At 52.6% G+C, this 12,926-nt stretch overlaps 1 protein-coding gene across 27 annotated transcripts in view; it reads right to left on the reverse strand.

Moving 5' to 3' along the window:
* UBAP2L (ubiquitin associated protein 2 like) overlaps positions 1 to 12,926 on the reverse strand; it is a 403,300-nt gene that overhangs the window by 7,826 nt on the left and 382,548 nt on the right. For 16 of the 27 annotated variants that reach the window (XM_073323130.2, XM_073323135.2, XM_073323147.2 and 13 more), the window contains 10 exons: positions 11,849 to 12,129; positions 11,127 to 11,299; positions 8,726 to 8,903; positions 7,241 to 7,295; positions 6,494 to 6,668; positions 5,902 to 5,974; positions 4,160 to 4,355; positions 3,878 to 3,966; positions 2,725 to 2,778; positions 1,947 to 2,028 (listed from right to left, as the gene is read on the reverse strand). In XM_073323130.2, coding sequence (XP_073179231.1) covers positions 1,947 to 2,028; positions 2,725 to 2,778; positions 3,878 to 3,966; positions 4,160 to 4,355; positions 5,902 to 5,974; positions 6,494 to 6,668; positions 7,241 to 7,295; positions 8,726 to 8,903; positions 11,127 to 11,299; positions 11,849 to 12,129 — 1,356 coding nt within the window. The remainder of the gene's footprint in view (positions 1 to 1,946; positions 2,029 to 2,724; positions 2,779 to 3,877; positions 3,967 to 4,159; positions 4,356 to 5,901; positions 5,975 to 6,493; positions 6,669 to 7,240; positions 7,296 to 8,725; positions 8,904 to 11,126; positions 11,300 to 11,848; positions 12,130 to 12,926) is intronic. The other 11 variants (XM_073323157.2, XM_073323153.2, XM_073323155.2 and 8 more) reach the window with 1 other exon arrangement.

Raw genomic sequence — 12,926 nt, forward strand, 5'->3', positions numbered from 1 at the left:
TGTTAAACTAATTGCTTTCCTCAAAGCCCCTTTGTCCTCTGTGCCCCTCAAGGAGCAACCCACAGAGAAGCAGACCCTAAAGGGAGATGGGTTCCTGTAATCAGCTCCCCAGGGACTAAGCTACACGACATAGTGTCCTGCCAAAGTGCTTAACAAGCTCTTATAGCAGCCTCTGGCCTTCATACTCCAACCCCCATACAGGGGAGCGAGACCCACCAACACTGGGGTTTGTCTGAGAAACTCCTGCAGGCCCCACTCGCAGCCTGGGCGCCAGACACACCAGGATCTCACAAGTAGGGTCCCGGAGTTTATGGCAATTCCAAACTCAGCTTGGAACGGGCCCAGAACAAAGCAGCAGGCTCACGAGTGACCCCAAGCTGTAAGGGTATGTGCGCACTCCAGTTACAACCCCGCGGCTGGCCCAGGCCAGCTGACTCGGGCCTGTGGGGCTCAGGCTCATGGGCTGCTTAACTGCAGTGTAGGAGTTTGGGCTGCAGCCCAGGCTCTAGGCCCTTACAAGGTGGGAGGGTCTCAAAGCTCAGGCTGCAGCCCAAGTATCTCACTACTGTTAAATGGCCCCTTAGCCCTAGTCAGCCACAGGTGTCTAAAGAGTAGTGTAGACATACCCTAAGAGCCCTGCACCGTCAGCCAGTAGCTGCCTGGTGCTCGGATCTCATTGAACAGGGGAGTCAGATATTGACTAGCTGAAGATGTGAATAGCTTCTTTTTACAGTGCTGCTCACACTCAGTCCTCTCCATGCCATGGCAGAGAAGCAAGTACCCTTGCAGGGGCCCAATGACCTGCAGAGAATACTCGCAAATATCACTTCCTCTGCTCCCGCAAGCAGCTGGCCCTGGAGACTGGGCACAGGCCGAGGGGTCTGGAAAGCCTCCATTTGCATTTCTTTAAGAGCACCTGCTTGCTCTTCCCTGCAAACACTCTCCCCATTCAGAGTGCACACAGTAAGGCACTGTGCCAGCTCCACGACAGCCACAAATGCTAATTATGGCTCCAGTGCTAACTTGGCAAATTATGCGTGCGACGGCCCATCAGCCCGGGGCTGGGATTCTAAGGTCAGCGGGCTGGTCCAAAGCACTTCCTGCCTGAAGCAGGAGGAGAAGCGATGCACAGGAAAGCAAAGACAAGCAGCTAAGGAGCTAACTGCAGGCCTCAGTGCTGGAGCTGGGATGGAAAGCCCCTTTTAGGCCAGGTGGCCCCTCCTAATTCCAGCTCTGGACTGACCCCTAAGGCATATTTGCTAGTGTGTTGCCCAGTCAAGTTTTTAAATGCCCCACCTGACTCTTCCCTTGGGAGACTCTTCCACAGCCCAAAAGAGCTGATTTTCCAGCTATTCAGCCTGAATTTCATCCCATTACTTCTCAGCATTCCTGTCCCTCCTATGTTTCTACCCTCTATGTGTATCTGCCAATTGTACCTTCCCCTGCTTAGACTCTGCTTTGCCAAGCCAGACAGGCAGCTCTTCATCTCCCTGCTAAATGGATCCCTCTAGATATTTTGCTGCAATGAGGTATCCAGTCACGGTAACACCAGAAACGGGATTGTCAGAGGGACCAAAAGAGAATAAAGCCCCCAAGCTGGATAATCGCCGCAAGCCACGGGTAGTGCCTACTCCACTGGCCATCCCCGCACTCCCGAGGCTAGAACTGCCCAGTGCTAGTCCCAGCGGGGCAGTGCACAGGAAATGCCGCACACTCATTTGGAGAAACACACCAGCACTCCCGCTCAGCCTGCAGTCAGAGAGGCTCCAGCAGAGCCTGCCACGTGGAGCATCCAGAATCTAAGAGCTCCCCTGCTTGGCTGCTTCCAGGTGCAGTGTTTAAACCTCATGCATACGGAGATCTTGCTTTCAGAAGAAAACACTGCCCCAGTGCTCACACTATAGCCAAGCCACCCCAAACTCGAGGGACAAGTGCCTCCCTCCTACCAGAATACGGATTGCTGCTCAGGCTGCCATCTCTTCCAGTCAGCGGGGTGGTGGGGGTAGGGAATGGGATGCTGTAATAATCCTAAAAGAGACAGGGAGAAAGCGCAATGAACTACATACTGTTACAAAGGCGGGCCTCTTGGAGAAACAGGATTTCCAGGCTGCAACAGTCCAGTGTGTTGGAGTAATGCAGTTCAGATCAGTCACACAGTAGGCTGATTGCATCTGGTAGCAACTCCGGATTTTCTCTTGCATTTACCATCCCCCGTCTGGCCATTAGAAGAGCTAGAAAAGGTCTACTGGTATGCATGCTCTTAAAAGGTCCAGGACTGTACGTCCAGCATCACAGCCATGGGAACAAGAATAACTTCTCTTCTGCAGACCATGTACCACATCCCTGGGGCAAGCATTCCCTCTGTCTCTAGAGAAGGTCAGTCCAGCCAGCACCATCCGCCACTCACAGTGAGCGGAGCTCTGCTTGCTTTGGACTCGGCTTCATAAACCTACTGTCCCAATCACCGCTGCTGACCAAATAATTAACGCTACTGATTCCCAAGTGCCAGAGAACACCTGGAGGAGCTGAACTGATCACAAATTGATTAGAGTGACCTCTACAGAAAGCGCCACAGCTGTATACATATGGAATCCCATTTTCCTAGTCTCTCACGAATACTTTACAATCTGGCAGGCCTGTCTGGATTCACTGGTTAGGTCCAGAGATAAAGGCCAGCTGCTGGGTCTACAGAAGCGCCTTACATATCTTATTTTACATACTCACCAATGGGAATCTCGTCTGAAGCATCTGCAAGTCGTCATAACCATACACTTGTGGCTAAGAAAGGAGCAGGAGGTTGCATTAGGTACACAAATCTTACAGCTCATTACCAAGTAGCCAAGGCAGATCTGAATGACTATAGTCCAGATAATTATATGACCAAGAATGAAGACCAGCCCCCATGACAACAAGAGACAGAATGACTGGAACGAGAGAAACCGCTACGGGACCTGGTCAAAGATCTCTAGTTCGCGGCCGAGAGATGTGGTGCCGCATGGGATTGTATGGCTCATCAAATATCGGTGGGACAATCCCGGTTTGTAAGTAGTTTGCAGAAGTTGTATACACAAGTGTGTAACTTCTCTCGTTTCACACATATATACACACACACAGCTAAGACTGTGGGCTCTTGACCGAGAGGGGTGCCTCGCAACCACCCGACAGAATGGGGGCTGGTATGGAAAAACTGAGCACCCCGGCTAAGATCTTTGGTTCAGTCCGTCACCCTGGTTCCCAGCTTCTGGGACAATTCTCCAGCAGAGACACTGCACTCAGTGCTCCTGTTTCTCTACCGTAAGGAGAAAGCTCAGTGGTAAGTCCTAGTGTCCCACTGCCACCCACTTCCCATTCCAGCTGTTTGCACGTTACCCACCAAGGGGCTGGCACTGCTCCAAACCTCCGCTCCCAGGGACCTTGGATCAATAGGTGCTGCTGGCTGACCAGGCTGGGACCCAGGGCTCTTTGCTCTGCATTGGATGGGGGTGGGGGATGTCTGTACATGCCCTACTTGCTGGAGGTTAGCACGCCACAGAGCAGGCAGCTCAGACAGAGTCCTCCACCAAGAATACCCCTGCAGTCATCTCCACCAAGTGACACTTACCCCTCTTTGCACACAGACGCACTGCTCCCTCCCGCAGGGCCTTTTCCCAGGAGGGGAGCCTCCAAACTAGCTGAGCCCTGGTGCAGCCCCATTGATTAGCCTTTTGTAAGAGTTTTATGTTGCAAGTTCAACCAGGTGGTGTCTGCTTGACTGCATCTGGTACCAACTCTGATTCCTCTGGCATGCACTGTCCCTCCTTTCTAGCTACAGAGAGAGCTAGGAAGGATCTACTGGCATGCCGCACCTCTGCGGCCAGCTCCCCAGAGCCCCACTCACCGGATAGGCATGTAACAGCCCTGGAGCCATGATGTACGGATTAGGCAACAATGGAGGAACTCCAGGAGGGAGGTTGGGAGGGGCTTTTCCTGAAGGAGGAAAAACACAGTTACACAGTGAAAAAAACACTGATCAAATCAGCCGTCCCCCCACCACATGCGGCCCCTCCCCCAGCACCAGATCAGCTTCTTGTCCTTCCTCCACCACATGCAGCCCCCCCGCCCCGCACAGTACCAGATCAGCTTCTCACCCTCCCCCCCACTGCAGGCAGCCCCCCGCCACCTGATGTTGTTGCAACAGAGCTCCGGGAGGAGGCTGTCACTGTGGAGTTGCTGCTGAGGCTCAAGCCCAGGCTGCTGACGCTGCTAAGACTGGAGGAGACGCTGACCACAGGTGGGGCAGCCGAGAGGGTGCTGGAGGAGGTGGAAAAAGTGCTAGCAGAAGAATGGAGGCTTGCTTCACTCTCCACACTAGTGTGCTAAAGGGGGGTGGGGAGAGAAAGAGTTAGAGGCCCAGGCAGTCTCCATGTAGCCAAGCAGGACGAACAACCACCCTGCAGGAGGAGCGGTATGCAGGGGGGAGGGTGCAAACAACTGCTGGACCTGGAAATCCCTAACTGCAGCAGCTGTTTGCAGCAAGGGCTTTGCTCCTGCACTGGGCATGCCGCTCTGCAGTTGGGCTCTCCCAAAGTGCAGGCCTGGTTCTAGTTACATGTCTCCAGCTATCAAAGAGTACCACATGGCTGCAGGCAGAACTAAATGCGGCCATGGAAATCCGGCACAGCGACTGGGCATCTCCAAAAGTCACAAGATGGGGGAGTTTACCTACACTAGGAAAACAAAACCCACCCCGAAACCTCCCCTCAGCCACCAGGGCAAATCTTACAATCCCAGGTTTAAAGGGCTCCTCTAGCCCTCCAGCACCCCGAAAGGGGCAGCTGGGGAACAGTGACAAGAGGGGTGAGAAAAGCCGCTGAAACAAGATGCTGTTTGCTCTTCACACCCAGTCACCTATTGTGCAAGTGGCACAGAGAGCCGTCCCTGTGGCAGGTTCCCTGTTCAGACTCCGTCTCCGGTGAGATCCTCTAATGTCAAACTGCCACAATCTAGTCACAATCTGGGGAACTGGCTGCCCAACAGCCAGCACGAAAAACCACCCCAACATTCAGGCCAGGACGCAAGGCCCTTCAAGCTACTGATACAGGAAGAAAAGGCCCTTCAGTTTGGAAGGGGCAGTACTGAGAGAACCCACAATTACAAAGGAAGCAAAACCCCTAAGCGAGCCCGGAGCCTTCTCCAGCACATGGGGAACAATACAGTCCTGCGAGAGAGACCAAGAGAAAGGTGCTGCTCATTCCATGTGTTACTGGGTTAAGTGCCACGTCCCAGAGACGCCCACCCCCGCTCCCAACAGTGCCCTCATAAGCAAACCATCCGGAGCCTCTGCCTGGTATTTAAACGTGCTGAAGGAAACTCTGGTGCAACCCCCGGAGAGCAGTGACTGAATGCATGCCGTGGAGTGGGAAGAATTTCATTCTGCTGTGAGCACCAGCAGCACTGGGCTCAGCATTTCCGCACTGCCAGCAGTTGGTATGTCGGAGCACTGCAGTTCAATCAGCCACAGTCTAGTCTGACTGCATCTGGTTGCAACTCCAGGTTTCTGTGGCATACACTTCTCCCTTAATGGCTACAGCAAGCTAGTAAGGAGCTATTGGTATGCGACAAACAGGCCTCATCCTGCCTAGAGCCATGAACGGGCATGCAATATATTGAAACAAATCTCTCCCCCATAACCTTTAGATCGCTGGCCAGCCTGGCTGAGTCCCACCCCATCTCTGACAGGCTGCACTCGTTACTTGGCTGTGTGGGCAGTTTTGCCACCAGATCTATGCTATACACATCGCCTGCTGCTGCATCAGGGCCTGGCTTTCACAGGGGATGGTGCGCCCATATTTCCAGTGAGTGGGGCCAGAGTAACAGGCGCTCAGTGCCTGAGCAAATCTGCACTGCAGTATCTGGACTCACCAGAAGAGTTGACGTTGATGTGCGCCCAGAGGACGTAGACGAAGAGAGGCTGTTCTGCTGGGTGGGTAACGTGCTGCAGGAGGCGAGAAAAAGCTGTCAAGCCAACTGCAGAGTTAGACAGCAGGGCTCACTACCCCTCCAATGCTACCATACAGCTCCATTACCTCCCTCCACAGGAGACGTCAGGTGCAGGACCAGACCGCATTTGGGATGGACGATAGATATGGAGAGCGCAACAAGACTGGAAGCCAAGTGCAGTCCAGCTCCTGACAGCAAAGCTGAGCTTGCTTCCCAGGCAAACAGAGCGTGGTACATTTCAGGGGAAGGTCCCTTGAGAGCACTTTCCTTTGTGGAGCCAGCGCTTCCCTGACGCCTTGGCCAGGTAGGGGAAGGGATACCTTTTCTTGCCCAGAATGACTGAAGCTCCATCCCATGGTGTCTAAATGAGGGGATCCTGGAGGCCCCTCTGGAGAGAGGAGGGGTACCACATCACCACATGGCAGCAGGTGGTCCAAAAGGTCCTCTCCACTCACCATTTCTGAACAGGGCCTAGCGTTCTGCTTCTCCAGCAATTGGCATGCCCCGAGCTCACCTGCTGAGTTGGGCGGTGGTCGTACTGGGGAGCTCCTCAGTGTGGTTCAGGCTACTCAGAGCTGATGAATGCTGGCTGGCTGTTGTCAGCAGGGACGATGCGGATACTGCATCATTCAGAGGTGCAATATTGGGGGCAGAGGGGGAATCTGATTTCACCACAGGGCCTGGAGCACCTATGAATGAAAGCTGTGGTTAGGGGTCTTCTGAGCACTGGGAACACCACCAGCACTTTCCACCTACAAACATTCCCCCCTCCCAACAGCCCGTGGAGGAAGGGAATGCAGCATGAACTGGCAGCAAAAGCACAAAACTGGGAGATGGGAGACCTGGGGCTTATTTCTGGCTCTGCTGCTGACCTGCTGCGTGACCATGGTCAAGCCACTGCACCTCTGTGCCTCAGTTTCCCTCAACAGTAAAACAGAAGCAATGATCCTTATCCAGCTTCACACAGAGCTGAGATCTATGAATGAAAAGCCCTTGATAAGGGCCAAGGATCATCATTAGGAATAGACTGTCCCACTTGACAGGCACACAAGTTAAGTGACCTGCCCAAAGTCACAGAGGCAAGTGGTAAAAGACAGAACATTTTAGGGTAAGCAAATAAAACAAGCAGCACAGAGCAGGCCAGCAAGGTGACAATTTTCTGCCAGCGTGGATTGAGGCTGTTGCTCACAACCCCCAGAAGGAACACAAGGGAATGTGTGGTGTGAGCAAACCCAACCCCCGAGTCATGCTGGCAACTCACCTTCGACGGCCTGCGTGGTTTGTAACTGTGTGGGCTGTACAGAGCTGAAACCATTCTGGAAAAGAAAGGGGAGAGTTTGGGATGGCTACAGCTTGTCTTCACTGACTCCTCTGCATTTGTTTAACCCCCCTCCAGGCCCACACAATAGCTCCAGGAGCAGACCTAGGACCGTATGAATTATCAGACTGGATCAGACACGAGGCTAACCCATTCAGGCTCCCCTCGGACCATGGGCAGTACAGATGCTCCAGAGGAAGGTGCAAGAAACCTCCTAATACCTAGTAGTTAGAGACCGGCTCAAGTGCTGATCAAGAGGTCTACATCTCCTCCAACACAGATGTTCCATTAACTATTCCCACTCTGGATAGTTTTGTGATCCATAAGAATCTACAAGCCCTTTTGGAATCATGCTAGTCTCAAGCTCAGCACTACCCTTCTGCAGTGAGTACCACAGGTGGTGTGTGAAAAGCAGAACCGTCTGTCAGTTTTCATTTTGCCACCAGTGAATTTCACTGAAGGTGAACAAATCTCAGCATGGGGACTCTTGATACTTGGCAGGCACATGACATGTGGCCAACAGCGAGGGGTTCTCAGCACATTTATCAGATTCCACAAGACAAGAGGCGACACCAAAGGATCCATGAGGCAATTCCCCCACCCCACCCAAAGAGGCCACCCCGAGAAGCCAGCAGGGAAGACCAGAAAGGGACAGACTCTCCAAGCAGCAGCACCTGACCAATGCCCCTCTCGGCAGCTAACCCAGGTGTGGCGTGGCAGGCTCCAGTGGAAGGTGTTTGCAGCCCTTGGCCAGAAAGAGGGGAGACACTCGGGATCACGGGAAGGAAAGAGAAAATCCCACATGTTGCCCATCCCAAGAAATAACTAGATCATCCACGGTTGGCACTGCAAGTGCACCCTCTACCACAGTACCCAGGGGGCCGCACTGCAGCTACAAGGCCCAGGATTACACCTATGCCTACTTGGGGCTAAATTAATGATAAAGCTCCAATTTACAAGAAATATTGACAGACCCTGCCTCTAGCTGGTGTTGCAGATTTTGAAAGGAAGTTACAGTGGAATCAAGGAACCATGGATTTCCTCACTCACCTCTCCGTTTAAAATGACCCACTCCCACCTCTCCTCCTTCAGTCCTGAGCAAGGCCAGTTTGCAGACAACCATCACATCCTGTGTTGACGACATCAGGTCCACCTCTACACAGCAGCAAGCCTTTAGCTCAGCAGAAGAGAGGGCTTTTCCATAGCAAGCCAGCAACGCTGAGCACTCTGCTCTCCCAGTTTGCCAGCTCCCCCTCTGCAGTGATCTGCAGGGCCCAGTTATCAGCTTTTTGATTTCTCTTACACCCTTCCTGCACTGCAGAATTACAGCCACCCCTCCACACAGGGCTTCACACTCTGCCATGGTAAGACAGCACCACCGAGAGGGGATGCGCTGGCCCCAGAAGGCAGTTAAGGCCAGCTCCCTACCTTGGCCTGGGTCAGGTCTTTCTGGGGCGAGGAGGAGATGGAGTTTGGGTATCGCCTGGTCTGGGTGGATCTCTGTTCATACAGTGGTCCCTGAGCGCTGTTCTGGGAGGTATACGTTGCTGTCTGTATTGTGCCGCCCTGGTAACCAGACTCTTGGCTTTGATTGGACGAAGATTCACTACACAGAAAGAAAGGAAGGGGTTTATTTTCTCTCCAAAGTGACCCTGCTGGGCTGGCAGCCTCAAGCCTTTGCTTACATGTGCTTACCAATGTAGCTGATCAAACCCAGCAGAGAAGTGCAGCCAAGAGAGGGATGGCCCAGCCACAGGGAGATTCTCTCTGAAAAAGGCTTGTGGTGCTGTGGACTGAGCACTGGACTGGGAGCCAGGAACTCCCACATTCTGACTGCTACTGAGTCACTGCATGGCCCAAGCCAAGTCACTTCATCTCTCTGGGCTTCCCTTTCCCACCCATAAGACGGAGCTAGTACTTAGAAGGAGGCTGTGAGGACCCGCTAATGCAGAGATATTCAGAGTGAGGCTTGCAAGCAGCCCTTTAATGGGTCTCCTGCAGCTATTTGCAGCCCATGATATAAAACCTCTGTGCAATTTAATTACTAACTAAAGTTATGAACCAATCAGGAGGCTTTTACTATGTTATTAATCAGCTGCAGTTGATAAAAATAATAATACATGGTCAGTCATTTTGCTGTGAGAATTATATACATTTCCCTGGCCAGGCTGTTTAAATATGAATTTATAGCACTCTAGTAAATGAAACAATGAATTCCCACAACTGTGACCCTTTTGGGTAATGCTGATCACTAATTTGGCTCCTGAACCACTGAGGTCAGAGTATCTCTAAGCTAACGGTTCTGTAATGGTTCGGGGATGTAATGCTCTCTATAAAATTAAGTGTGAAAAATCCAGGCAAGTCTTCCCCTTTCTGACAGACTCAGAGGTCCCCATCCTTGATAAGGAGAGAGGATATAAAGCTATTCTGAAATCAGACTGGACAAGCACATAAACCGGGGACACACGGCAATGGCTGGAGGAGGAACTGCCTAACGTTACAGGTCTTCCCCAGCCCTTCCACCATTCTGCCCAGCTCTGGGCAGTAAATGCACAGAACCCAGACATCATTGAAACCCTTGTGAATTACTGTGCCACGGACCTTGCACAGGAAGGGGTTGGGGCAGGCAGGTCAGCCGTAAGTCACGGTTTACATTAGAGCTCCTAAGGCATATTTACTCTCACAAACCCCCATGACTGCTTCCTCCACTCCCCGGCCTGAATGCCAGACATCTCCAGTAACTCCGCCGGGACAAAAGGGCCAACATCTTCCTGTTCAGCATTACATCAGGGCAAAGTTGTTGTGCAATAAGGGATACTCAACACACTTGCTAGGGACTGGGAGTGGCAGCAGCTCCCAAAGGAGGATCAGCTAGACAGCAAGGGGGTGAGAACCCTTCAATTTGACAAGGCACGCTCAGTTTGAATGAAGAAAAGGAGTACTTGTGGCACCTTAGAGACTAAGCAATTTATTTGAGCATGAGCTTCCGTGAGCTACAGCTCACTTCATCAGATGAAGTGAGCTGTAGCTCACGAAAGCTCATGCTCAAATAAATTGGTTAGTCTCTAAGGTGCCACAAGTCCTCCTTTTCTTTTTGCGAATACAGACTAACACGGCTGTTACTCTGAAACCTGTCAGTTTGAATGGACAGACGTGCTCAGCTCTCTCCCTGTTTGCTACAGAAGTCTCCACAATTTGTATTTACAGTGTGAAGAAAGCAGCACACACACACAACCTGTTCACCTGGAACAAGGCGCAGTTGTGCTGGGGATTCCCCTCTCATTATTCACAGGGAGTGGTTTAACGGCAGCAGGAAACCTGCCCTAATTTACTTTCTGTTTAAGTACCGCAGGCCAATCAGCCATAGGTTTGTCTGAATGAGTCCGCTGGCAACTTAACCGTTTACTGTTGCATACGCTGTCCCCCCTTTATAGCTATGAGATCAGCCAGAAAGGGTCTACTGGTATGCAGTATAGTTCGGGGGCTCCCGGAGCAGGCAGGGGCAGGCTGCAGGGTCAGCAGTGCTGGCCTGCGCTCATTTACCCAGGCGGCTTGGACACCAAGGAAACTCCCGCCCCACTGTGCTGTGGCTGGTACAGGAGACTCCAGAATCTCAGTAGTACAAACAAGGTGCCCCTCTGGTTAGGATGAAGCTGTTTCTCCTCCTGACCCTGCAATGGGTTAGAGCACAGAGGCTCCTTATAGCCGGTCCATTGAGACCCAGATGGAGCTGGAAGCAAGGCTGCCCCTAATGGCAAAGGAGCAAGTGCTACCTGCCTCTGTCCACCACAGGCATTGGGGTGTTTCCCTGCGCGCCCCAGGCCTTTACCTCGCAGTGCTGGTGTAGAGGCTGCTTTGAGACTGGCTCACAGAGGCGCTCGTCGTGGGCGTTGATTCGTACTCCGAGAGAACAGGCTCCGAACCAAACTGTAATGCCCCAAACTGCAGGTTTAGCCCTGAGATATCAGCTGAGCCAGGCATTTCCACTGCGAGAGCAGGAATCTGCAAAGGAAGGAGGGGTCCCTGAAAGGCAAGTCACTGCAAGGACAACCAAACTGGGCAAATGGGACTTCGTGTGAGCCGCCTGCAGGGAGAACGGCCTTAACAAATCAGACTGAAGCGGGCAGAGAAAATTCTACATGTGCACAGGAGGGCTCTGACCTCAGCCCACCCCACACTTCAGTGTCACAATGCTAGAGCTATGTCAGCTGACCAACAGCCCCCGAGTACAGGGATCAGGCCACAGGGGCTCACCTACACAGATGTCTGCAGGGTTACGACTCTGCAGTCAGATATTGAGGTACTGAGAACCCCAGACTTGACTTCAGTGACACCCACCCTCACCCTGCTGGAATTTCGAACACACTCGCCCCTGTGGTCTGCAGGTGCTCTGGATTACGCTGTGAACATGAATCTGTTCAGCCTGGAAAGCCTAAATCCAACTCAGGGTAGTCAAATCCAGCTCCACTCCCATTAACAGGGAGGGAGGCTGCTACAATTCCAACACAGCTGTGCCTCAATCCTGCTACCACCTCCCCACACACCCCATACCTTAGATGTCAAGGAGGCTTTCTTCTTCTGCTGCTTGAGCTTCTGCTGCACTGGCTGGGGACTGGAGGACTGGTTGTCTGATGAACCTGGGGACATCTGTGGAACAGGGTTGGTTTTGTTGGGCAGAGGGGAAGATGGTGGGGGCGGTGCCGTTGTAGAGGCTGTCACCACAGGCTGCTTGTCCTGCATGAACACCTCCATCATCGCTGAGGCTGGCGTGAAAGCCTGACGCTTGGTGAAGGGGCTGTGAACTGATGAGTCCGTTGGGGTCTTTAGATCTGCTGCGCAAAACAAGGCTGGATCAATACTGGTTGTTTTGTGAGAGCTAACACAAGTCACGCCACTTCTAGGTTTCAGTAACAAAATAAATGACTGAGACCTTGCCCCTCCCTGGAGCCTTTCATCGGGCATCTCAAAGCTCTTCACAGAGTTAGTTAATGTCCATGGAGCTATTAGGTCCCTCCTACATGGGCGCATGGGGAGTACCACTCCGAAGGGAGTCAGGGGCATTGCTGGGAAAAGAACCCCAGGAGCCCTGACTCCCAGTCCAGCATTCTAACCAGACCCCTGCCCTCTTCCACGGGCAGTGTGCTGACCTGTCAAGCACTCCACCTTTCAGCTCAGCGTATAAGGCCTCCCTGCAGCTCTTGCCATGAAGATTAGGGGTGGAAGGAAGCAGATCTAGTCAGCAGAGCTTCTCCATCACAGAACGACTGCAAATGCCTCTTACACAAACACCGACTCTCAGAGAAACCTGGCTTTGCTTCCCTGCCCTCCTCTGCAAGTTTGGCTGCATTTGATTGCCCGATTGTTTTCCTTCACCTACTGTGCACCCCACGACCACCACCCAGGCCTTCCTCCCCTCAGCATGGCTGCACCTCCTGCACCCCGGCTTACTAAACACAACTCCCATTCTCTCTGCCTCTGCTCTGGGGCTCCTTATCTGAAACACTTAGAGGATGCCAACACTGGCGGCTGCTGGAACAGGGCTGAGTTTTTCCTCAGCTCATATTTGAACCAGAGCCATTTCCCCAGAGCAAGAAAACGTGTAGGAGCTGAAAGAACTGCATTAACACTA

Source organism: Lepidochelys kempii, chromosome 24 (assembly GCF_965140285.1).
Source record: "Lepidochelys kempii isolate rLepKem1 chromosome 24, rLepKem1.hap1, whole genome shotgun sequence".
Taxonomy (NCBI): Eukaryota; Metazoa; Chordata; order Testudines; family Cheloniidae; genus Lepidochelys; species Lepidochelys kempii.